General features: G+C 35.3%; 3 protein-coding genes across 12 annotated transcripts; all 3 read right to left on the bottom strand.

Moving 5' to 3' along the window:
- Positions 1–2,625: 2,625 nt before the first annotated feature.
- On the bottom strand, positions 2,626–4,778 carry LOC125216316 (protein PIN-LIKES 7-like). Its single transcript, XM_048118007.2, has 9 exons — positions 4,470–4,778; positions 4,319–4,398; positions 4,009–4,255; positions 3,797–3,940; positions 3,629–3,724; positions 3,457–3,557; positions 3,252–3,304; positions 2,994–3,179; positions 2,626–2,902 (listed from the first exon to the last, which is right to left on the bottom strand). The coding sequence occupies exons 1-9, from the start codon at positions 4,602–4,604 to the stop codon at positions 2,778–2,780; spliced, it is 1,167 nt and encodes a 388-aa protein (XP_047973964.1). The 5' UTR covers positions 4,605–4,778; the 3' UTR covers positions 2,626–2,777.
- Positions 4,779–11,349: 6,571 nt separating this feature from the next.
- On the bottom strand, positions 11,350–14,384 carry WOX13 (WUSCHEL related homeobox 13). 3 transcript variants are annotated; one of them, XM_089066201.1, is made up of 4 exons: positions 14,030–14,384; positions 13,561–13,768; positions 12,285–12,815; positions 11,350–11,845 (listed from the first exon to the last, which is right to left on the bottom strand). In XM_089066201.1, the coding sequence occupies exons 2-4, from the start codon at positions 13,739–13,741 to the stop codon at positions 11,760–11,762; spliced, it is 798 nt and encodes a 265-aa protein (XP_088922327.1). In that variant the 5' UTR covers positions 13,742–13,768; positions 14,030–14,384; the 3' UTR covers positions 11,350–11,759. The 3 variants fall into 3 exon arrangements, with proteins under 3 accessions (XP_088922327.1, XP_047956402.1, XP_047956401.1); XM_048100445.2 differs by having other exon boundaries at positions 14,176–14,384; XM_048100444.2 differs by lacking the exon at positions 14,030–14,384 and having other exon boundaries at positions 13,561–13,912.
- Positions 14,385–19,884: 5,500 nt separating this feature from the next.
- On the bottom strand, positions 19,885–22,679 carry LOC125208672 (uncharacterized). Of its 8 annotated transcripts, none has more exons than XM_048108327.2 (5): positions 22,525–22,679; positions 21,703–21,804; positions 21,226–21,481; positions 20,640–20,739; positions 19,885–20,272 (listed from the first exon to the last, which is right to left on the bottom strand). In XM_048108327.2, the coding sequence occupies exons 3-5, from the start codon at positions 21,403–21,405 to the stop codon at positions 20,016–20,018; spliced, it is 537 nt and encodes a 178-aa protein (XP_047964284.1). In that variant the 5' UTR covers positions 21,406–21,481; positions 21,703–21,804; positions 22,525–22,679; the 3' UTR covers positions 19,885–20,015. The 8 variants fall into 8 exon arrangements, 7 of the variants coding, with proteins under 7 accessions (XP_047964284.1, XP_088920069.1, XP_047964298.1 ...); XM_089063943.1 differs by having other exon boundaries at positions 21,736–21,804; XM_048108341.2 differs by having other exon boundaries at positions 21,226–21,439; positions 21,736–21,804.
- Between the last annotated feature and the right edge of the window lie 3,887 nt (positions 22,680–26,566).

The raw sequence follows: 26,566 nt of genomic DNA, 5'->3' as shown, positions 1-26,566 counted from the left end.
TATTTCATTTTTAATGGGACGAAAGGAGTACTCACTCTTGTCCTTATTAAATTATTGGCTTAGTGAACATTAGAGCATCCGCAGCGGTTGCATTTTGCCATCCGTCCGTCCGTGCCGCTGAGCACGAGTTCGTCCGTCCGCCGATGGAGCTCGTCCGTCCGTGCCGCTGAGCAGCCATACGTGGCACGCTCTGATTGGCCAACGGCATTAACGTTGGCAAATTCGATTTTTATTTTTATTTTTTTTAAAATGCATAAATATTTCAAAATAATACCAAAAAATAATAAAAATATATATTTTTGGATTCCCAAAAAATAGAGCCGTTTATAGTCTTTTTTTTGGATTTTTGTGAATTATTATTTTTTTTTAATCCCAAAATCATCTATAAATACACACATTCATCATCCACTTTCCACATCAAATTATCCTCATTCATACTTTTTCATACTAATCATCTACATCTTCCTCTCTCATCCAAACTCTCTCTCAAAAATTCAAAAATGGATTTCACCAATCTCATTGCGGAAGCGGAGCGCGAAGAACAAGAATATTATGAACAATATCGTGCCGCCTATGAAGCCTATGTCGCCGCCAATACCCCCGCCCCTCCTCCTCAACCAACTAGAGCAAAACGTCGCTACATCCCTCATGATCGAGAGGGAGCCCATGAAAGGCTCGTTGCCGACTATTTTTCCGACCAGCCGCGGTATCCAGAAGATTACTTTCGGCGCCGTTTTCGCATGTCAAAACGGTTGTTTATGCGTATTGTCAACACATTGTCCACCCGCGTTGAATATTTTCAAGAAGGTGCAGATGCAACCGGTCGGCAAAGTCTCACGGCGTTGCAAAAGTGTACTTGTGCCATCCACAACTTGCTACTGGGCAAACGACTGACCTCTTCGACGAGTATTTGCATGTCGGTGAGTCAACTGGAATCCTATGCCTCAAGAATTTTTGCGACGGCGTTCGTTCTGCTTTCGGCGAGGAATTCCTTCGGACATCCACCACCGACGATTGTCAACGGTTAATTCGTCTTCACGAAACAGTCCACGGTTTTCCCGGTATGCTAGGCAGCATTGACTGCATGCATTGGAAGTGGAAGAATTGCCCGACGGCTTGGAGGGGGCAACACTTAAGCGGCCACAAAGGTGGCGGCCCAACTTATCCTTGAAGCGGTCGCCGACTACCGCCTATGGATTTGACATGCATATTTCGGTGTTGCCGGATCCAACAACGACTTGAACGTGTTATATTCTTCACCACTCTTCGATGATGTTTTGAATGGTGTAGCACCGGCGATCGACTTCACCGTCAACGGAAATGCATATCACATGGGTTACTATCTCGCCGATGGTATCTACCCAGGGTGGTCGACTTTCGTGAAGTCGTTCAGCAATCCACAAGAGCAAAGACGGATTCTTTTTGCGCAGCGTCAAGAGTCTGCTCGGAAAGACGTCGAAAGAGCTTTTGGTGTTCTTCAAGGCCGATTCAACATTGTGAAGTCCCCTTCTCGGCTTTGGTACGTTAAGAATATCGCGACATCATGTACACGTGTATTATCTTGCACAACATGATTATAGCTGACGAAGGACCGATGGCGGCTAACTTTTACGACGAGGATGAAGCCGGAAGCTCAACCGCGAGGTCTCCCCCACGCCGAGGTGTGCATACGACGGTGAACGAGAGGATGGAAAGAAGACACACAATGCGCGATACAAGAGCCCACACTGAGCTACAAAAAGATCTAATCAATCACATTTGGGCGAAATTCGGCAACGAGTAGTGTAATTTTTAATTTTTAGGATTTTAATTATGTAATTTTTAATTTTTAGGATTTTAATTATGTAATTTTTAATTATTTTGTAATTTTTAATATATTTCGGATATTTTTAATGCATTTTAATATTGTGAAAATGTTTTTATTTAAATTGAATAATAGAATGGTGGGACCCTTGAGCTTGTCCTTAGCTAAGAGCACGGATGTGGGTGTTGTGCTCTTAGCTAAGGACAAGCAGTAAAAGTGGGTCCGGACCCACTTCCGTGCTCTTAGCTAAGAGCACGGATGGGGATGCTCTTACTAAGCTAAACTCACTCATGGAGTTCTCAACACTTTGGTACTCCATATGATTGGCTTAGTAAACATTACCCCTTCGTACCTCATTATATGTACCAGTTTTTCATCTTAGTCTGTCCCATACTAATTGTCCCACTTTATTTTAATTCCTTTGGTAGTAGACCTCATATTTTATCAACTCATTTTCACTCACTTTTTATTATAAAACTAATATAGAAAAGATATGATCCACAATTCACGAACTTTTTCAACTCACTCTCTATTACATTTCTTAAAATCCATGTCCGGTAAAAGTGGGACACACAAATTGAAGGACGGATGGAGTATATAAAATAACTGAAATTTGGATTTAATTTTAAATCTAAATATTGGATTTGGAATTAGAAAGTTCAAATTATAATTACACCTTCAATTCTATGATAAATAATGTTGAATTTGAAATGGAAGACTTCTATTTCAGTTACATAGTAATAAAACTATTAGTAGTATGTTTTCTTAATTGGAATTGTAAGTCAAGTAGAGCCCCGCCCAAATAAACACCTGCGCCGATCTTAAAGAGTCCAAATTCAGTAAAATGCATGGAAGCCCAAATGTAAACCCATATTAATTAATCACACATTTATGTAAACCAAGCACAAGATGAAAAATGCAAAATAAAAATCTTCTAGTAGCACAGTTATGCATACTAAGAGTTACTACATAACTAAGTCAAGATCCACATGAAAAGAGAGGACCAAGCAGTTAAAGCAATGGCTGCAGCCAAGTAAGTCCACAAAAACAGAACCGAACACTCTTCTTGAGCCACATCAAACAGCTGCGTCATCGTACCTAAAACAACGTCGTTCGCACCTTCATCTCATCGTACAACTCCAACAACACACCATCAATCAATACGGATGTAATAACCATACAAACTTACCAATGTTCATGGCAGGTGGAAGAGTGAACTGAATCATCAGCACGAACCGAAAAAGTGGATCCGAAGGCAGGAATCCTAGACGTGCAGCTCCAAGCACAACACCTATCCCAATCATAGGAAGCAATATGTATTTAACCACTATCACCGCCACTATCAGCATCGGATTCAGCTTCGCCTTGCGCAGCCCTGCATTCATCGAGCCAGGCCTCCCTTTAATACGAAACCCCGCAGAGAGATTAGAGAGAGACGCGTACGTACCTTGTGTTAGGTTGCCTCCCAGTATAAGGGTGATGCAAGGAATGGTTCCATCCCTACAAAACAAATATAGGGCTATAAAAGTGAGTGGCGGTATATCTTAGAAATAAATAATAAGAAAATAGTAGTACTAAACTACATTGAGGTAACATAGAGAAAATTAGATAAAGTGAAAGAAATATTAATGCATACATACATTCATACGTACCCGAGCAAGGATATAGAGTCGTAGATAACTCTGAGCGGCGCATTTTCACCGATTAAAATGTCGCCCAGCCACGCCACTGCTCCAAATATGAATCCAAATATCTGAAACCCCATTTCAACATCATTCCACAAATACAGATGATCATATATGAAATATACTATCAAATACTCACAGCAGCAACCACAGGAGGAGACATTAGCTCCTCTACTAGTTGATGCAGAATCCCTAAAACTTGCCCCAATTTCCTTGAACTATGCTTCACTTCAATCTTCAAACAACATTACACATCATCCTACATCCTTTCACAAGAAGCTACCAAACTGTAAGAAATTAAACTCACAGGTTGAACAAGAAGAGACTTGTGAATGCCATCATCTCCCTCTAAATCCTTGCTCGGAATATCCTCAACAAGAGCTGCTCTGTATTTGACAGCAGCGCTTCGTATCAAGTGAAACGCGTACGTCCACACATAGAAGGCTCCCACCTGTTACTATTGATAAGTTTACTGTATGTTAAGAGAGAGAGGATTTTATTATTATTGCTGTCACGTACCGCCATAGAGTAAGAAACGTAGGAAAGGCCGAGCGTGGAGCAAGCATTTGCATCTCCGAAAGGGCTGCCCTTCTGCTTGCAGATGGCAGGGATTAGGATCAACAAAATGTTGCCCAAATTCCCAGCTGAACAAATGGCTAGGATTAGATTTGCTATGTATGGCTGTGGTCTAAGTAGCTTCACCACTATCCATCCCAGACTCGCCCCAAACACGAACGTTAGCCCAATGTTCACCGGCATAAACCACCTACATCGTATCCTTCCAAATTTAGTTACACTGCGGAAACTAAAACAATATATGTATACGTACCACGAGATGATGTCTTGGAAGTTGACAGTACTCGCGAGGCTTCCAAACACGAGTGATGGAGTGAAGGCCACGTACACAATCTGCAATATTGACTAATCAACACCAACTAAAATTAACAAAATTTTACTCTGATTGTGAACATATATAGTACTTTGTTCATGTAGCTTCTTGCATCAGGCGGGAGGAGATTGAGATAGTCAGTTGCCATGAAGGCTCCCACCATGCTTATGATCAGCATCTGCACAATCGGCATCGAGGCCACCTTCAAGAGGGTGAAGAACCCCATTTTTAGGCTACTGATCTCTGCTTCTCTGCTTCAATATATTCTCCTTTGAAACAACTAAGCAAAAATACTAACCATTTTATATGTATGAAAATGGGATGGCTGCATTATTGATTTAGGTTGTGAGGATTGAAGATGGAAAGGGATTTCTAGTTCCATCATGAAACCACTATATGTTTGTTAGGACCATGTATATGAATTATTGATGTAATGTGGAAAGGAATCAGCATCTTGGGGTCATCACTGTGCCTTTTCCTTTTTTTCAAGATTTTAAATGTGGAAAAAAACTGAAAAAGTTGTTCACTCAGTATGACTTCTTATACTTACTAGAATATGCATGAAATAACAAGTGATCAAACAAATTATGTAAACAAACACACCAACAACACTACTAATGGTACTAATTGTTCGATTTTTCGCAGTTCCGAACCAACGGTGTTCCGGCCTTTTTTCGCGGTTCTGTCACTGTTTCAGTTCCAGATTTTTTAAACCTGAACCGGCGCGCGATTCAAAATGTCACGATTCTGGTTTCGATTAATTTTGCGGTTCCGGTTTGGAACCGTAACCGGTGGTTCTGGTTTCAAGATTAACCGCCGATTTGCTAAACCTTTGGCATCTCAAGTCGGTAGGTATCTTGTAAAAGTAATTAATTTATTCAGAAATTTGTGTGACAAATCCTCCCAACTCAGATGCCAGCGTTTGAAACTTTGAACCCTTGTCCCTCGAAGAAAAAGAAAATACTATTTTTGTCCCACTAAAAATGTCATATTTTCATTTTAAAAAAAAGTTCTCACACAACAACAATATAAATATTATATTTTCTCTTTCCACCTAACAAAATCTCTTAAAATCCTATGTTATCCCAAAGTGTGACATCTTTTATGGACGGAGAGAGTAGTACGACAAAGAATCTCCAAGGCTTTGATTTGATTAACCAAACTCATTAAACAACCAAATACATGACAACTAAACTGAAACATGAAAACCACACAATTGGACACAAAATGGATCAATATCAAATTTATAAGTATACCATTATACGTAATGCAAAAACAATTAAATTCCCAAAATACGCCAATATTTATTCCCCACCACAAATAAGTAATATGCTGTTGCATAACAATTCAATAATTAATTCTCGTGGAGGAGAGATGACCGACAAGCTCGTGCTACAGTAGTCAATTTAATTGCTATCCAATTTCATTCGATAAATTAAAGCGAATGCATAAGAAATGGTTGGTATAATATTTCCCGTTAACCTAAAAAAGTGGTACAGTGACTACAAAGTTGTCTGTTAAATGATTGTGCAAATTGAAGATGTCCCTTTGCTATTGGAAACTGCCCAATTAAGTGAGGAAACTGGCAAAAATTATTGTGCTGCAATTATTATTGATTATGATGGTGATATCCAAATTTGGATTTTTCGAATAATTTGGAATGTATATTCAATTGTAAATACAAAATTTGGTTGAGAGGTGGTGGCCAAAGTTATTTTGTAGGACAACTCGCATTCAGTTCCCATCTTCACGGAAATCCTTCATACAAACTGCAATTTTTTTTAATTTGGATTTCGAAATACTTATGATTTCACTTTATAGCTTTTGCCAAAAAATGATAATTTGAATAAAAAATAGTTCTCCATCTGTCCCGCACTTTTCATTTTAGGTCATGATTTGGGATTGATTTTTTAGTGTATGTAAATTAATATTTTAAGTGTAATGAGAGATCACTTAATAATGGATTACTTAATTAACTTTAATATATTAATTAAATATTATAATTTTTATTTAAAATATAAATATTGTAAATAGTTTGAGATGAGCCGAAATAGAAAAGTGCGAATAATATGGGACTAATGAAGTAATTTTTTTTGCATAATTACGAGGGATTATAATTTTACATGAAGAAAAAATTACTATATTTAAAAATAACAAATATCTTATATTAATATCAAGCTTAAAATGCATCTAGATGACAAAAACAATCAAATCAAATTTATGCGTACTCCAATTTGTGTCATGAGTCACGAGACTCACAACGGTAGGTTTACAAAGATTTCAAAAATATACCATGCATTTGGGCCATTTTTCATCAATGATTATCAAATCAAATTATTAAGTAGTACTACTACTAATTATTTGAGTAAACATCGTTATGTGAGAGAATGACAAGTAGCCCCTTTAATTTTTTTACTCCCTCCGTCCCGCTCAAGATGACACGCTTTCCTTTTTAGTTTGTCCCAACTAAGATGATACATTTCCTTTTTTGGTAACTCTCTCCCTCCAATTAATACACTCAATCACTTTTTCTCACTTCTATTAAAATATCCATCTTTCTTTATCTCTCTACTTTAATACTTACACCCACCTTCTCCCTCTTCAATTAAACACTTTAACCAATAACTCCTAAAACCCCGTGCCGGCTAAGCAATGTGTCATCTTAGCCGGGATGGAGGGAGTACTTGATTTAGTATCTGACACATTAATAATACGCATTTATATAATAAACATACATTTCCGTTATCTATTGCTAATATTATATTAATAAAAAAAAATCTCAGATCCCTTTTAAGCTAAAAAATCACATGAATAGTGGAATCTATTTTCTTGATTTACTAGTATCTTACGAATATATATTTGAAAATTTATAACTATCAAAGTCATTATTAAAGTCAATGATAAATTATACCAGGGAAATAGAAAATAGTTGCGATCAGGGTCATCTGGGTCAGTTCTACCTGAGTTAAAATTTTATATTCGAATTTACATTTATAACCTTATAGTAGTATTTAGCAAGCTATATTTCATTTCTCATTGCCTTTCTTTTCTTTTATTTGGCTACAGGTGTACCGAATCTACCTTTGGTGGAATCCGACTAATTCAGCTCGACCGAATTTGCAAATTAAGGCCGAAAGTCTCGCAGCAGGTAGCAGGGTTTGAACCGTGACCTCGTTGCCTTCCTTTGTTAAAATACTAAATGGTACTCCCATTTTTTCAAGAATCATCTTCCCTTTCTTTTTACTATCATATTATTCATTTCTTCTAGTTCTTACTAATCTATAGTATTAGCCTTTACATTCCGTTCATTATCCTTTTTTTTAACAACATTACATTTACATAGTACTTTTTAAATCTTACAATTTATATTTCAAAATTACTTTTAAATTAACATAAGTGATATATTCGATACTATATTTTATATTATATCAGTTCACAATCAACAGTCTATTTTACAATTTTGATCGGTCCATAAAAGTTAGTACTCTCTACGTGCCATCTTTTATTTTGGTAAAATGGTCCGCCACTTTTATTCCCTCTCTCTCTATTTATCTACATACAACTAACAATATTCTAATAGTGGAGTATTATTATACTTTCTTCTATTTTATTAATTTTATATTACAAATCTGTGTTGTCCAACTACCAAAAATAATAGTAGTGGATGAAGGTAAAATGAGTTCTTACTGTAGCCCCAGATTTTGTTAAGTGTTTAGGTCACAACTTTTTGTCTATAATTCTAATTCTTGATCCACGTTGTAAATTATGATTTGCGAACTTTTTTTCAACCTTGTTTTACTCATTTTCATATTTATATTCCCCGTCCCTCAATAATTATCCAATTTGATTCCTGCACGGGTTTGAAGAAATATAAAGAAAGGTAGGTAGAAAAGTTAATTGAATATATGTCTCACTTTTATATATTGGTTTTATAATAGAATGTGAGGGAAATGGGTTAGTAGAATGTGAGACCTACTACCATTTATAGTAAAAAGTGAAAGTGAACAATTAATGAGGGACGGACGAAAATGACAAAAGTGGACAATTAATGGAGGACGGAGAGAGTAGTATATATAATTTATGAATATTTAAAATTGAGGTATGACGACATGTTGCGAATATGTTACTCTATTTTATGACATTAATTTTCTTTTAGGGTCTGTTCGGCAAATGAAATTAAAATTGAATTGGAATTAGAATTCTACGGAACTGAATTATAATTCAATTTTAAATTCTTTGATTGGTAAAAATGACGTAGGAGTAATTAATATGTAATTGTGTGTAAAATGTGTAGTGTGTGTGTGTTGACTCTGACTGTGTGTGTGAGAGAGAGTTGTGTGTGCATGTGTGTGTGTGTGCGCGCACAATGTGTTTGTGTATGTAGTGAATGTGAATACTGAGTGTGGGGTGACTGTGTGTATGTATGATTGTGTGTGTGTAGTGACTCTGTGTGCAGTGGCCGACGCAGAAATAATTATTGATAGGGGATGAGATTTCTAAATTTTATTTTAAAGTATATATTTGAGTAATTTAGATAATTTGTAGGGACTTTTACACTATAGTTTACACTAAATTTGAATAAATTTTAAAAATAATTAATAGAAAAGTTAAAAAAAAATTCATTGAGGGCTTAAGAGCATGAATAACGCCGCCGGGCCGGGCCGCAACTCGCGAGTCCCGGCCCGATTTCAACGTTGGATGAAAGTGCGTCCCGGCCCGGGACGGTCCCGAGGACGCAGTTGCGTCCCGGGGCCGCTCCCGAGTCACGTCCCGGCCGGCGTTATGCGTGCCCGTGCCGCAGCGCATGCGGCCCGTCCCGGCGTTAATTGCGTTCGGGCCGGGCCGCAAGTCCCCACGAATTTTTTTTTTTTTTTTTTTCTATTTATACACTATATTTGCTCATTTTTTGTAACTCTTCCACACAAACTCTCACTCTCAATCCTCTAGCATTTCAAAACTTTTTGAGTTCTATGGATTGGTTTAACAACGACCAACGCCAGATGGACGATTTCGTGAACTCCCAGAACTGGCAAGTGCCGCCGACACCTGATCCAAATGCAACACCTAGTCCCGGGCTGCCTACCAATGTAGACATGGAATCGCCAGTTAGCACTGATGAGTACGATATCAGCGATATGGAGCCAGCTCCACGGAGGGGCAAGGGCAAGGTTGCCGATGAGGATGGGCCGAAGAAGTACAGTCCGCAGGAGACAATGTGGCTGGCCAAGAACTACGTCGACGTCTCCGAGGACGCTGTGGTCGGCAACCAGCAAAGCGGCAAAGCGTTCTGGCAGCGGATTGCGGATAAGTACAACGCTGGTCGACCCGAAGGCTCGTTCGAGCGTACATACGTGAAGCTACGCAAGCATTGGGGTCGGGTGCAGAAGGAGATTAACAAGTGGAATGGCAAGTGGACTAACGTAGTCCGGATGTGGACGAGCGGGCACAGCGAGATGGACCTTGTGGACAAAGCCAAGGCAGATTACTTCGCTGACGGCAAGAAGCACTTCAAGTACACTGGTGGGGCTGAAGCGGCGGCGAAGAGAACCAAAGTCGCCGCCGGACACTACACTTCGAGCGAAGGAGGTCCGCCAATCGACCTCAACGTGACAGACGATGACTTCTTCCTCTCATCTCCTGGTACTGAAAGCCGTCCGATGGGCACAAAGGCGGCAAAGAGGAAAGCAAAGGGGAAGGCAACTTCGAGCTACTCCGCTATGCCGCCGCCGCCACCCAATCCTTGGACAAGATATCAGACTCTATGTCGGATATGAGTATTACGTTGCGGATGGGCCAGCTGACGGAGTTGACATCGAGGGATACCTCGAGAATGTCGGAGTACGAGCTCGAATTGCACCGTGAGATGATCGAATACCTTCGCGCACAAATGAAGAAAAAGTAGTTCTTTTTTCTAGGATTTGTAATTTTCTTTTTTCTAGGTTTGGTAATTTTCTTTCTCTAGTATTGGTAATTTTTTTTTTCTAGGATTTGTAATTTTCTTTTCCTATTTTCTGATTGAACAATGAATTTTCCCGGTTTTAATTGTTCAACGTATTCTATTTTACGATTAAAATATATTGTGAAATGAATAGTTGTGGCCTGAGTTGTGGCCTGCGGTGTTAATGGAGTTGTGGCCTGGAACCCCTAATTTGAGGGGATGATGACGTGGAGGGGACTTGCGGCCCAAATCCGGGCCAGGGTTATTCATGCTCATGGGCGAATCTACCTTATGGGATGGTGGGGCATTTGCCCCTCCTCATATTGTTCTACACACATATATATTATGCAATATAAATTTTATTTCTTGCGATCTCTTACTAAATGCCCCTTCTCAAATTTTTAACATTTTTTCATAGATAAATTTGCCCCTCTCCTTATAAATTCCTGGCTCCGCCCCTGTTCATGCTCTAAGCCCCTCCCCCAATATACTTGGGTTCGCCCATGTCTTTGTGTGTGTATAAGCCCCTCCCCAATACACTTGGGTCTGCCCATGTCTGTGTGTGTGTGTAGTGACTCTGTGAGTGTATGTGTAAATGTGTGTGAAACTGTGTGTGTAGTGAGTGTGGGTGGCTGTAACTGTGTGCAATGCAAAATGTGTGTTGTGTTTATATAATACTCCGTGAAAATATTCAATTTTGTAACTATTTAAAATGTCAATTTTCAAATTTAGAAAAAAAAAAAATCAAATTGTGAAATTGAGAGGAATTGGAATAAGACCCCAATTCCAATTTCTCAACTCCAATTTCGTGATACCCAACGAGGCTTATTTTTGTCTTTTGATTCACTTCATTGATCCACGAACCTATGAGTATTATGAAATATTGCTAGTTGGCATGATATAGAGAGGCTGATATTGAATATTTTATATTAGGAATTTAGCATAAGTGTCTGACTGCCTGTCACGATTCTGAAAATCAAATAAGACAACAACACTATTTTATGCCCAGAAATTTCCTGCAAACAAACGCCTATTCTAAAAAAAACAAAATATCATATGAATCATTATATTTTCCCAACTATCAGACATTCAGATGTTGCTAAAACAATCATCAAAGACCCAAAGTAAGAACATCTGTTAATCTGGCAAATCTACAGAGAAGCCACACAATATTCGTAAAGCAACGGAGTGAGACAGTAGGAAAAAGAACAAATCGAAAATGAACAATAAAGCCCCCGACTCTGGAGTGATATATGTGTATCATAATACTAACTTCATTCGTCATACCAACAAAATGGCAAGACAAATTTCATCTTCAAAGTGGAGTCGAGATGACAAGATCAGCATTAGTCTCCAAGTTCGAGTAGAAGTAACTAATCAGCTCAAACTAATATATTTTCAGTTCATAAAGCACATATGCCAGAAGTCAAGAGACCTATATGCTTATCCATCCATGTTGTAGTCGTCTTGCTGTAAATAAGGATTGTAGTTCCCGGGGACTTCTATCTTTCCTATGAACTGGTCCATTCCTGCACATACGAACAACTTTATGCGGTCAAAGTGTGTATTTCAGCAAGAATAACATATTCATCTTATTAAAGAAATTTTAATATCAGAGTTAAAGGAATTCATAAATGCAGCTTTCAATTATTAGTAGCTCGCACCTAGGAAAATCCCATATTCATCTTTGATCATCGATACTTTTCCTTTAGTTCTGAAAGCTAAAATGGTTCATTGTCTAATTTTTCGTTTCTGCAACTATGGACGAAAAATAAATGACGAAATCCAATTTCCTTCCAATGGAAGGTAAAACCCCTTGGAAGGGTTGAGAGCTATAGGATATGTTCTTTCCTTTTTGAGAAGATTCAAATTATCAGATAACGATGATCTAACGCATTAGGAGTTACAATCTGGTAAATCTAAGCACATAATATAGAAGAAATTACTATTTTGGGGAGAAACACGTACTTGGATTTGATAACATATTTCCATAGAAGGACATTTGCCCAAAATTACCCCCAAACTTTGAGCTTCCTTCAGGGGGCAACATTGGTTCAGGTTTGCTGGTTCTTGGATCGACAGAATGTATTGCTGAACTCGTCTGAGGGTTCTGAAAACAGAGATCCTCTGCTCTGGAGGTTAGGATGTTCTGAGGTTGAAATTCCTCAGGCTTTGTTTTCTTATCATTGGGGGATTCAACCTCTGTCTCGACTTCAGATTCAGCATTGTTTGACGGTGCAGCCTGCTGCTTCCTCTTCGACCTAGCACGCCTATTTTGAAACCAATTATAGACGTTTGTTTCACTAATCTGGCCGTGTTGAGACAACTCACTGGCTATTTCTTTGATCTTCTGTTTGCTCGGTGTTCCAATCCCCTGATCGAAAATGCGTTCAAGAATCTGAAGCTGCATAGGCGTTGGGGTCCACCTCTGTCTCCCGGTGATTTTATGGGCACCGGAGGTTATCAGGGGATCGCAATATAGATTTCCCAATCTCACTCCTGACCGAGGAAGACAATTCATTAACATCAGAATCTGAACATACAAATTTTCACACATCCAAATCACTCATCCATACTAGCACTAGTTTACAAGAAAGATAAACAACAACGACACAAATTGTTTCCCATTATACTTTCTGGCCAAGATTCACTTGCTCACAAAACAAACACTTTATCAAAGGTGGTTAAGTGAAGAAAATCTCTCCTCCTTCATTATCCATTCAACGACTCGTTGTACAGAATACTCGGTTTCCAGAATGTAAACAAAGTTATACTTCAGAGGGCTTAGAGAACGATGGCAGCGGAAACAAAGAGGACCTCTATTTCCATCCTAGTAAACAAGAGAAATCATCTGATCTACACCATTTGATGGTATCTTTTGAGACTAAAATCGACATAAACGTAAACCAAACATCAAACAACAATTTCTCACTATGGTAACATTTTTTAAAACAGACCAAAAATGGCATCAGAATCATAAAAGGATGAAGATGGTAAACTATAAGTAAAAATCACAAAGCAGCCTAATCACCTCTAAAGCTTCATCTGATTACTGCACAAACCCAAGAAAACCAAAAGCACAGACCAAAAACCTCCAAAAAATCACAACAAAACTCAATTGACTACATATCTCCGTTGAGTTACCAATCCAAAAACGAATTCCAATTCAAAACCCTCAATTCCCACGATTTCCACAAATAATCGAAAGTGAGAGTAATGTAGAAGAGATGTTTGACGAAATTACCAGCGAGATCGGTCTGGGAAGTGAGGGATTTGTGCAACTCAACGAGCTGCTCGCAAATGGTAGCGTAGCAAGCAATCTGCTTGCGGAGAACTTCCATCTGCTCGTCCGTCATGACCTTGACAAACATCCCTCCGCCGCCGGGCTCGTCCGCCGGCTGCGGCGGTTGCTTTTCCCAGTCCATAGAGTCAAGAAATGGTGGCTGAATTTGCTGGTAAAGGAAAGACAAAGAGGAAAAAGGTAACGACAAAGCAAAGCAAAAAAGACGGTGAATTGAGGCAATTATATATACAAATTGTTAAAAAATGTGAATGGCGACAAGGAATAGTGTGAGGAGCAGTAGAATTTTATCTACTTTTTTTTCTTCGCCCGAAATCAGCGGCGACTGTTCCAATCTTACGACAGTTTATTGAAAAGACATTTTTGCCCTATTTGGAGGGAAAATGTAAAGAAATAGTAACAAAAATCCAACCTTGACCCCCAAACTCCACCGTCGACTAAAACTCACAAATTCAGAAATCGCAGGGCAATCAAAATCCCCTAATTCGGATCCGTCTATCTCAAAAGCAAAAAAGAGAAAGGAGAATAGCCAATGGTGGAATTCAAAGTTCCACTCACCCGAAGCAGCAGCGGCGGTTGGTGGCACAGGGGGAAGAAAGCGGGTTTGAAGCACTTAGGTTTTTGGAGAGGGCTTATGAGCAGTTAACATGTGCGAGGAGTATGAACGCAAATTTCACCCCGGTTTAGTGCAATTTTATCTACTTTTTTTTTTCTTCGCCCGAAATCAGCGGCGACTGTTCCAATTGAATTCAAAGTCGGAGTGTGAAAGGTACGGTCTTGAGGTGTCACAAAATCTGCACTCAAATTTTATTCAATACGTATTTCTTTATGTATATTGCTCAATCATCACCTCATAAATACTAGTATATTCTTATTTTTGGGATCATAAATTATTTGGAAATCCAGAAAGCTTCCCCAATTAAGTCACATTTCAATTTTGAATAATGCAACCCACCTCCCAACTCAATATTCGTGAAAATCATTATTTGAATTTAAATATTTGCAATAATAATAATAATGTCTCCTATGTGAACAAGAGAATAATGGTAATTGGTAGGTATGCTTACATTGATTAAAATTCAAATTTTATCATCGTCCACTATAAATTCATACTTTCCATCCCATAAATTACAGAATTTAAAACAAATGAGTTTTATTATGCAATTGGTAAGGAGAAAGATAAGAATAAAAAAGTGATTATATTATTATTAGTGAAAAATAAAGTTTAGATTATAATTTTTTTTTATCAAAAAGTAAATAAATTAATTTTAAAATATGAACTAAAATGTCAAAAATGAATTATATTTTGGATTGAGAAAGTATATTTGTACATGAAAGTGTCACCTATAATGCTTGTTGTAGCATTATTTATTGGATTTTACTACTACAAAACATTGTGTCAATCATATGAACATAAATGCGACCGTCCAGTCAAACTACATGTTCGCAAACTAACCAATGAAATTCATTAACATTAACACCAATTCCTATATCTCCGCCTTAAAAATATACTCCATCATTGTCAAATCATCAATACCTATATCTAACTAGTAGTAGTTTAATAGTATACCACTAATTATTCTGAATTTCCTTTCTCATTCATGAGAAGTAGAATAGACACCCACAAATTTAATTTAAATCTAGTTGGGCTAGTTGTGGGAAGAGCAAATTGAATGGCTGATAACAATAAGATAGTGGGTCTTTAGTGAATGAAAAGAATGTACAAAAATTTAATAAACATTACATGTAGATTAAAATCCCAAAGTAGATACGACATGCACGATTGTATGAATTTGTCGTCAAAATTAATAATTGAGGTTTGGGCCTTTAAGATAATTATGATTATTGTTTATAGAGTTAATCTAAAAGGTAATGTTTTTAACCTTAATAATGGAGAAACTTATGATTGTAATTATCAGTATAGTGATAAAAGTCTCCACCTAATAATACTATTGTTTAGACTTGAAGCTGACTTAGTGACTAATTGCTATTCATTAATTTCTTTCTGATCATAATTCCATGTTTCTCATTGATCATTACAGAACGGATTTTAAATTTATTATTTATGATACAAAATACAATAAAAGGCTAATTCAAAAATCATAACTAATTAAGTTATCCAACCAGCAACCTTTCTACAACAACCACACCAATATATGCAAACCACAATCTTTTACAGTGAACCTCAGCCGTGCTTACTGAATAATAACACTATACACATTTCACACAGCATGATCATATTTTCCTCGTCGATTTTTCTTGGGCTTGAGATAATTTACTATGCCTACAAAGAAGTCGAGCTGCCATGGAGCACAAAGATCGATCCAAACTATCCGACTCCACAATCTACTTAAGTACGCAATGAATAGATATCCTTGACAATTTCTTCAATCAGATCACAAGTAATGTGGCACTCAAGATCTTTACCTAGATCGCTGACGTCATCATCCAGCAATCTTGGCCACGAGTCGGACTTCAAATCGCGAGCAAGCATACTTTCAAGAGCATAAGTTGATCTATCTGCTGCTGGAGGATGTACATGACTTTGAATGATTTCCCAGACGAAAGACAGTAGTTTCCTTCCATATTTGAGTGCAGAAAAATTAAAACGGAAATGTGAAATGTAAAGATGTTGCATGATCTTCTGGATTGAGTGTTTGCTTTTATTCTTTCTGTCAAACACAACATAGACCACCTACACAGTACACACAAACACATTGCTCTCTCTCTCTCACACACACTACACATTCTACACACAATTACATACTCCTACATCATTTTTACCATCGAAGAATTTAAAATTGGATTATAGTAATTCACTTCCGTAGAATTCTAATCTCAATTACGTGTACCAAACGAATCCTAAAAGAAAATCAATGTCATGGAATAGAGTAACATATTTGCAACATGTCGCCATACCTCAATTTTAAATATTCATAACTTATAAATACTATAAATATGAAAATGAGTAAAACAAGGTTGAAAAAAGTTCGCGAATCATAATATACAACATGGATCAAGACATAGAATTATAGACAAAAAGTTGAACTCATTTTACCTCCATCCACTACCATTATTTTTGGTAGTTGGACAACATGGATTGTAATATAAAATAAATAAAATAGAAGAAAGAAAAATAATGCTCCATAATTAGAATATTTTTAGTTATACGTAGATAAATAGAGAATTTTTCCATAATTAGAATCAATGGCGGATGTGGGGGGGTGGTGGGGGAGGGAGGGGGAGCGGTCGCCCCCTCCGTGCGACTAATTTCCTCTTATCCGGACGTAAAATTACCATGTCAGCCCCCTCCGTTTGCCCTGACGTCGCCCGAAAGTTGGAAAAAATAATCATTTTCGCCCTAAACCAACCTACTAGTATATATATATTTCGCCCCCTCCGTTTATGAATCTTGGATCCAACACTGATTAGAATATTGTTAGTTGTATGTAGATAAATAGAGAAAGAGTGAATAAAAGTGGTGGACCATTTACCAAAATAAAAGATAGACATCTTGAGTACGACGTAGAGAGCACTAACTTTCATGGATCGATCAAAATTGAAAAATAGACCATTGATTGTGAACTGATATAATATAAAATATAGTATAGAATATATCACTTATGTTAATTTAAAAGTAATTTTGAACTATAAATTGTACTAAGATTTAAAAAGTATGCAAATGTAATTTTGTTAAATAAAGGATAATGAACGGAATGTAATGGCTACTATAGATTAGTAAGAACTAGAAGAAATGAATAATATGATAGTAAAAAGAAAGGAATGATGATTCTGAAAAGAAATGGGAGTACCATTTAGTATTTTAACAAAGGAAGGCAACAAGGTCACTGGTCACGGTTCAAATTCCACTACCCGCTGCGAGATTTTTGGCTTTAATTTGCAAACTCGGTCGAGCAAAATTAGTCGGATTCCGCCAAAGGTGGATTCAATACATTTGTAGTCAAATAAAAAAAGGGAAGGCAATGAGAACTGAAATATATAGCTTGCTAAATATATAAGGTTATAAATGTAAATATCTGAGATAAAATCTTAACTCAGGTAGAACTGACCCAGATGACCCTGATCGCAACTATTTTCTATCCCGTGGTATAATTTATTTACCATTGACTTTAATAATGACTTTGATAGTATACATTTTCAAATATATTCGTAAGACACTAGTAAATCAAGAAAATGGATTCCACGACTCATGGGATCTGAGAACTTTTTTTTATTAATATAATATTAGCAATAGATAACGGAAATGTATATTTATTATATAGATGCGTATTATTAATGTGTCACAGGTAAAAAAAAATTAAAGGGGCTACTTGTCATTCTCTCACGTGAATGTTTAGGGATGTCAGTCCAATCTGAAATTTGTGGATCGATCCAAATAACTCGGTAAAATTTGTGGGTTAACGCTATAATTTTATAGTCCGAATGGGTTGGCAGGTTAAACAGGTTGGCCCGATGGATTGCAACTTTTAATTAAAAAGTATTAAGTTGGGTTTTTTGTAATAATTAGTCTTTTTCAATCTTCATTCTACACTTTTCCACTCGATCCCACACAATCAACTTTCAAGTTCCATCCCGACTCATTATTTCATCGTCACATCATTTGCTACTAGTGCCTTACCATCACCAAAGTCAATCAAGACAAAATTAAGAACTAATCCATCAAAATTTTAATATATTTGTCATTTTAATAATGATTCATGTAAGGTATGATTTTTAATTTTCATAAAGAATTAATTATGAACAATGCCAAGATAATGACACGAACACGAGCTTTAATTCAAATTGAATGATTTAATTTTGATTTATCATTGTTTATGTTGTAGTTGATTGAGATGAAAGACTTCTCTCCAACAATTATTGAAGAAAACTATGAAAATTTGAAGATATTTATACGGTTCTAAAACAAAACAAAAAAGAAAAAATATTTAAAATTTCAAATCATTTTAAAGAGGAAATTTTTTATACAAGAGATTATTTTGGAAAGTTTTTATGCCCGAATAGCCCGTTGGGTTAGCCTGAAACCCGGCGGGTTAGGATTAGGACTGAAAATTTATGACCCGAAAAATTTATGACCTGAAAAATTCACAACCCAAATAGTCCGTACCCAAATAATCTGACAACTCGAGTGGGTTGGCTCGAAACCAAACGGGTTAGCCCGATTTACGTCCCTAGCTACGTTTATTCAAATTATTAGTATTACTATAAATAATTTGATTTGATAAGCGCATGACAACCTACCGTCGTGAGTCTCGTGACTCATTACACAAATTGGTGTACGCATAAATTTGATTTGATTTGAATGTTTTTGTCATCTAGATGCATTTTAAGCTTGATATTAATAGAAGATATTTGTTAATATTAAATATAGTAATTTTTTCTTCACGTAAAATTATACTTCCTCCGTCCAACAATAGGAGTCACTCTTATTGTGAGCATGAATTTTAAGAAGTGTAAAGAATAGTGGATTGGAAAAGTTAGAGGAATATGTGACTTACTTTTTTATATTGGTTTTATATAAAATGTGAGTGAAGTGAGTTAGTGGAATATGGGACCTACTTACCATTTATGGTAAAAATGAAGTGTGGCTCTTATTGTGGAACGGACAAAAATGGTAAAGTGTGACTCTTATCTCTCGTAATTATGCAAAAAAAAATTACTCCATTTGTCGCATGTTATTTGCACTTTTCTATTCGGCTCATCCCAAACTACTTATAATATTTATATTTTAAATAAAAATTATGATATTTAATTAATATTAAAATTAATTAAGTACGCCATTATTAAGTGATCTCCTATTACATTTAAAATATTAATTTAAATATATTAAAAAATCAATCCCAAATCATAATTTAAAATGAAAAGTGTAATTAATATGGGACAGAAAGAGTACTATTTTTTTTTTCAAATTATCATTTTTTGCCAAAAGCTTCAAAGCAAAAAAGCTTCAAAGTGAAATCATAAGTAAGGTATTTTCTTTAAAATTTCGAACTCCAAATTAAAAAAATAAAAAAAAAGTTTGTATGAAGGATATCCGAGGAGCTGGGAACTGAATGCGAGTTGTCCTACTCCTACATAATAACTTTGGCCACCCCCTCTCAACCTCAAGTTTTAATTACAATTGAAAATACATTTTCGAAAAATCCAAATTTGATTATCAACATCATGATCAATAATAATTGCAGCACAATAATTTTTGCCAGTTTCCTCCTACCTTCCACACTTAATTTTCCCAAAATCATTAGGCAGTTTCCAATAGCAAAGGGACATCTTCAATTTGCACAATCATTTAACAGACAACTATTAGTCATTGTACCACTTTTTCTGGTTAACGGTAAATATTATGCCAACCAGCTTCAATATTAGGCAGTTTCTGATAATCATTCATCTACGAAACCTAAAAACCTATTAATAAATTTAGCAACCGGCGTAGCATCACCAGGTTGATAAGGTACAAGAGAATTTGGATCCATAGCAGAAATGGTCTCATAAAGAGTTTGAGGCCGAGCACAGAACAAATGGTTTCTTTCAGCCAGTTCTTCAGCAAGCTCACTCTGGTGATTGTCCATTAAATCTTCATTCACGACTACAATCAGGGGTTTCCTCAGTTGGAGCGTCTCAAATATGCTCCCAGAACCTAGTGGACAAAGTAAATATCAGTAACGTGGCGGAGCTCTGTGACTTAAGAACAAACAAGAATGATATCATATGAACTACGCATCCCAGAATACACATTAGATGATACACTAAGACATGGATTAATTCATCAATAGCCCACAATTTGTTCCGTGCAAAACACACTGGAGTAATTAACTAAGATGGCAATCTAGGCATGAGAAGAAGAGAAATACAGAGAAAAAGCGGCAGAAATTCTCATAATTCTTTTTCACATACAATGAGAACATTTGATAACACAAATTGAAAGAGGCAGAAATAGCTTCTCATTATTCAGAAGATAAAGATTACAATTTGAATGAAACATACTTAATGAAGACAAAGGTTACCTGCATGACTGATTACGAGAGATGCCGACTTCAAAAACTCAGCTATGCTTGATGAAAATGTAAAATAATCCACAGATAAGGACCCATCTTCTCCACTGCACTGGAATTTGATGTCATTAAATTAAGATTAGAAATTACACTGTGCCAGGGTTAGAATAATCAGACAAGGTGGACAACAGAGGAATATGCCTTGACAATTGGTGTTAAACCCAACTTTTAGATTTTAGACACACCGCTAAAGTTTCTATTTTGGCTTCAGAAAGCAGAAAGGGGCCAGGTAACAAAAGCATATATTCCACAAGGCCATGAACATTAAATTCCTGAACTATTAATATAAAGATAAACTCACAAATGCATAGGACCAGCAGAGGTGAGATAAATGCATCATAGACAAACTGGTTCAAAGGTGTTTTGCGCCGAGAGGTAATAACTTTACAGTAATGCAAGGACAACGCAGATATAATATAGACATTATTCCAGAGCTCATTTTCATGTATTCTACCATCTACGCATTGCTTCATTGCTCTCAAAACTGAATTTGATGCAAGAAACTCAATTCAAATACCATGTGTCTATTAGTCAATACCTTTGACGGGATGTAAGACCCCCGGCCCATTTGAATGACAAGGTCAGTATAGCCCTTTCTAAACAGAGCTTCCCTGACCTCCTGACTGTCTACAGCTCTAACCAATGCATCAAAACTAGTTGTTCCAACAGTCACGAAAACTACACTTTTCGACTCCGAAATGTCATCAATCTCACCCATCTGCGTTCTTGAGTTTTTTTTATTGCTAGAGCAACTAATGATGGAGAAAGACAATGTTTCCACAAAAGTTAACACGCTGCAAAAAGTAAAGTTTGTTTACTTAGCTCAACTCAAACTTTACTTCGAATTTCACATTTTCCAGGAGAAGAATAAAGATCATTATTCAACTCTGCTTCATCTATATCATAAATTCACGTTATGAACCCAGCGCAAATTTGATCTTTATTCTTCTCCAGGAAAATGGTAAAAATTGATAAATGTGAAATTCGAAGTGAAGTTTGAGTGAGCTAAGTAAACCTTAAACGTCCCTCTGCTAAGAGAAAATTGCACCTTTGAACAAGTAATCTGATCAAGCAGAATAAAATGTGGTTGGAATCAAATCAGGACATTCAGCAGCCCCTGGATACCATTCTTTTATAAATACAAAATTTAACAGATTTGTGTAAACAATACTATAAGACTATAAAGTATAAACAAAGGTTTCAGCATATATGTTTGTTTTCCATGTATAGATCATAGCATATGAGTTTCAAACTGGGAAACAACTTTTGATGCAAATGTGGTGCAGCATAAGAAGTAAATGTTCTACACACACCTAAACCCATACATAATAATCCATTATCATTTATCACAGCTTCAATTGTTTCTTGAGCAACATCTCAAACTGAGATATTTTTTCAACATCCTAATATCCTATACCACAACTAATCCTAGAGAGAATTGCCAGAAATCGTAATACAGGATATACAATAATAAAGACCAGAAACAAGCAAACACTTACTCCATTTGAACTCTAAAAATGAATAATCTATATTTTCCAGCAGATTTTGTTACAGGCTGATCGAATAGTATTGAACAGTTTAGATGATTTGATAGAATTGTTCAAAACAATGCGACAGACATTAGTTGGTAGTTGCTGATCCACATTTACTAACTCCATTACATTGAAGCACCAAAGTTTAAGAATCAGAAAACATTTTACAAGATGAAATTCAGCAGTCAAATCATGGTCCAAGTATTGCAGAAATGTGATGCTTAAACTGGAGCTCCTAATTCCTTTATACAGTATATGAAAGATCAGTTTCGTAAACTCAAAGAAATAATCGTGCGTATACTCACCTACGAAAGCCAGAGAAGACTAGTGCAGAGTAGATCCGAGGCTTTGACAGTGGAAATCCAGGTTTCCGGCGGCGATATTTGAGGATCAAAATCGCCGGTGGTAGTAGCAGATCCAATTGGGAAGAGAAAGAGAAAGGGGGGCGGTATTAGGATTAGATTTAATATTAATTTATGTAGTAAAATATTTGGGCTTTATTTCAGGCTTTTTTTTTTTTTATGTATTTTCAATAATAATTTTGTACTAATTGATATTCTCTTTTTTGGTAAAGGGGATTTAATTTGGATGTTGGGACTTTTAATTTACTTTGTACTATCTGTCAAATTTTAAATAAATTAAGCAATATCTATGGCCAAAAATAATTGTTAATAAAATATATTCTCTTCGTCTATAGAAAAATAAAGCAATTTATGTATGATACGAGTTTTAATGTAGAATTAGTAAGGTAAGAGAGAAGGAAAAAAAGTAAAAGAGAATGAGAAAAAGTAAATGAGAAGTAGTGTTAGTGGAATGATGTGTATGATTATTCTTTGTTGAAAACTTTCCATAAATGAATGTGCTATATTTTGTAGATGGCCAAAAATAGTAATTGTGCTCTATTTTTTATGGACGGAGGGAGTAGTATGCAATAATAATTTGTTTTGTCCTGAATAATAATAAACTTAGTGAAAATTTCTCAATTAATTACACACTAATATTATTTTTGTGATAATAAATGTAATATTAAAATAAAGTATAAAAATTAATTATGAAAAGTTTCGAATCGTAACAAAAATTAATTATTGTAAAAGTAATAATTTTTTGGCCTTGGATATTGCTTAATTTATTTAAAATTTGTTTATTTTATACCTGTCAAATTTTATTTTTGTGATAATAAATGTATATAAAATAATAACTTTTTAGCATAAGATTTAAAGATTGTTGATATTTAAGAATTTATTCTAATTTATTACTATTATGTTTTTTTAAAACTGTAAGTATAAAAAAACTTAATTGATTATAAGTAAATAAAGAATAATATATTAATATTGAAAAAAACTAAAATACCAAATCTAAAATTTCAAAAGTGATCGTTTTATAATTATAGTGAGATTTGAATATTCACTTGATGTATTTATGGAGTTAGTTCCCAATTGATTGTAGAAGTTAATTATAGTAAATTTTATATTACTAATTATATTCTGTTAGAGAAGATATGTAAAACAAGATAAGAAACACGGGCTTCATGTCAAGATACGCAAAGATATGATTTTTTTCCGTTGTTGTTTGATAGAAAAGAAATTATCTAAATTTGTATTGTATATTAAATAACATGGCTTAACTTGACAAATTGGTGAGATACATAAACAAGGTTAATGTTATAATTTTGGTAAGATTAAATAGGGCACTGGTCTTATATTGGGCTTTGAGTTAAGCTTAACTATGATATCAAACAATTAGAAATGTCCATATATAATTCTCTATCTTGGTATTACTAACTTATCAAACATAAATATATATAAATATCAAACCTAAAATTTCAAAAGTAATACGTTTTGAATTATTGTAAATTTTGAATATTTATTTCAGTGTATATATGTAGTTAATTTCCAATTATTCGAGAACTAATTTATAGTAAGTCTATGACACTAATTATATTTAATTATAAAATAATTATAGTACTCCTGTTAATCTTAACTTGAAAAAATTAGTTTGTTAAAATATTATTATAATAAATACTTAGAATTTATATTTTTAAAGGTATATTTGATTATGCTTTCATCAATCTTTTTAATATAGTTATATAACTTATTATTTTATAAAATATTATTATTATTATTACTTTTTTATTTTAATTATAATAAACTAAACAAATCAACAATTTTTTGTTCTTTTCGAGTTATGCCAAAGTCATTGAGTCATTATAATAAATACTTACTACAATTTCAATTTTAAGGGTTTTTATTTTATTGATTGGTAATGAATGTTTGTAGATATAATTAATATAATAATTAAATTATTAATCATATTTTATTCAAGATATATACTCATAGATACTATTATCCATTGAACTTAAATTATGCCAAAGTGAGTATATTAATTGTGAAAATTTTAGGTTATTTTAGTATTTGCTTGCTCATTTTGGCCTATAGTGATGATGTTGATTTTACATTTGATTCTATTATTATGTTGTTTACTAAAACATTTTCTATAATTAAAGTGTATTTGAGTTTTTCTATTTGATTTAAAGTACTTTAATCTATTTTTTCAAATTAAATATTGATTTATTCCAATAATTTGTTGTTGATGCTTATACTATGGTTGAGACTGGTCGTATACTGTTTGTTAGAACCCAGCAGAAAAATTACGTGCTAAATGTATAGTGGTTTGGCGGAGGCTGTACTGCAAGGTGAGACAGATGGTTCGATGCATGGTAAATGAATCATTATGCCTTCCAGTTCTGTTGGTGGTGCAAGATATATGATCCAGAATTACCAAGATGCGATGACTATTTATAGATGGATTGATTATCTAAATTTGTTTATTACATTTACGTGTAATCCGAAGTGGGCAGAGATTATTACTCCTCATTTTTTTAAAAATAGCAACTATTTCCATTTTGGGTCGTTCCTAAAAAATAGAAATTTTAGAATCTTTCTATTTTAGGACATGGGCCCCACAATCCACTAACTCTACTTTTACTATTTTTTTTCTCTTTCTCTCTTACTTTACTTATTTTTCTTTTTTTCTCTCTTACTTTATCAATGTTTTTCACTTACTTTACCAATTATGCATTAAAACTCGTGCCATTTCAAATGTTTATATTTTTTGAATACGGAGGGAGTAATTTTCTTGGGGTTAAGAGACTAAAATCAGATGATCGTACAGATATTGTATGTAGGATTTTTAAATTATTTGATTTTATTTTTTGGTCTTTACTTACATATATTTTTCATTTTATTCTGTATTTATTTTTCAAGACTCTTTTGTCCCATGCATGGGTGTTAACCCTAGTTTAGAGAAAAAAGAGGAGAGAGGATTTTATTTTGAAAAGAAAAAAGGTGAAAGAAAAGAGAGAAGTTGTTTGTGGAACGAACGACGCCGTTTGCCTTCTAGAAAACTATACTAATATTAATAGGGCAAAATTACACTTTAATTCTTAGATTATTGGAGTATATCTACTCTTTATTTCTTATTAATCTATACGGAATTGTGAAATGGTGGAAAGATCGATCATTAAAGTGTAATATTCCTATTAATTATTAATATGTCCAAATAATAATAAGAAAAAAAAATGAGAAGGATAATAATGAAGCATTTAATAAATGATGGCAGTTAGTTAGAGCAAAAGTTTGATTACTTTCCAATTTCTACTCATCTCATTAAATGGATGCACACATCCTTGCAAGCTTACATCTCTCAACTTGACAATTTATCATTTTGATTGAAGTCGCACATATTCACATTTCCTTCCACTTATCATATCATTTCATCTTCACACACTCAACATTTGGTTTGATCAGCATGGTTAATGAGGGTGTCTCCGCCTCAGCCACCACCACCACCACCAAGGTGGCCAAAGAAGCATAAACCTCAAGCTCACAATCCTCTCAGGTGTGGTCACTCTTCTCATCTTTAGAAGCACCATTGACAGCTCACTGCATTCCTCCTTGCCAGATATCTCAACCACAAACTACGTGGAAGAGGCCAATCGGTTCGTAGCCCAAATCAGATCCAACGAAGAGGACGAAGATGGTAATTCCACAACCTTGATCACACCAAACCAAACATACACATTAGGCCCCAAGATCACCAACTGGGGATGGTCAGAGGCAGATGTTTCTCCAACCCCTTGTGACAGTACCATTGGTGAATGGTGATCATTACCTGCTCAAGTCTATCAAGAACAAGATTGATTATGCAGACTCCACAACATTGAGATAGTGTACAACATGGCATTTTTGATGAGGTGATGTCTGGTGTTTGGGTAAAGCTGCCTCTGATTAGGAAGTTGATGCTTTCACATCCAGAAATGGAATGGATTTGGTGGATGGAGAGTGATGC

This window comes from Salvia hispanica, chromosome 2 (assembly GCF_029641045.1).
Source record: "Salvia hispanica isolate PSC_SH4W2 chromosome 2, Shi_PSC_v1, whole genome shotgun sequence".
NCBI lineage: Eukaryota > Viridiplantae > Streptophyta > Magnoliopsida > Lamiales > Lamiaceae > Salvia > Salvia hispanica.
Note: the sequence above shows the minus strand (reverse complement) of the source record. Positions and strands in the feature narration are given on the sequence as shown.

Excerpts from the sequence above, each read along its gene's own strand:
- LOC125208672 (XM_048108327.2), bottom strand. The coding sequence starts at position 21,405 with ATGGGTGAGATTGATGACATTTCGGAGTCGAAAAGTGTAGTTTTCGTG. Across the intron at positions 20,740-21,225 it reads GGTCTTACATCCCGTCAAAG|TGCAGTGGAGAAGATGGGTC; the intron begins GTATTGACTAAT and ends ATCAAATTCCAG. Across the intron at positions 20,273-20,639 it reads TCTCGTAATCAGTCATGCAG|GTTCTGGGAGCATATTTGAG; the intron begins GTAACCTTTGTC and ends TTTGTCCACTAG.
- WOX13 (XM_089066201.1), bottom strand. The coding sequence starts at position 13,741 with ATGGACTGGGAAAAGCAACCGCCGCAGCCGGCGGACGAGCCCGGCGGC. Across the intron at positions 12,816-13,560 it reads TTCCCAGACCGATCTCGCTG|GAGTGAGATTGGGAAATCTA; the intron begins GTAATTTCGTCA and ends TTCCTCGGTCAG. Across the intron at positions 11,846-12,284 it reads AAATATGTTATCAAATCCAA|GAATGGACCAGTTCATAGGA; the intron begins GTACGTGTTTCT and ends TCGTATGTGCAG.
- LOC125216316 (XM_048118007.2), bottom strand. The coding sequence starts at position 4,604 with ATGGGGTTCTTCACCCTCTTGAAGGTGGCCTCGATGCCGATTGTGCAG. Across the intron at positions 3,941-4,008 it reads ACGTTTCTTACTCTATGGCG|GTGGGAGCCTTCTATGTGTG; the intron begins GTACGTGACAGC and ends CAATAGTAACAG. Across the intron at positions 3,180-3,251 it reads GGGAGGCAACCTAACACAAG|GGCTGCGCAAGGCGAAGCTG; the intron begins GTACGTACGCGT and ends CGATGAATGCAG.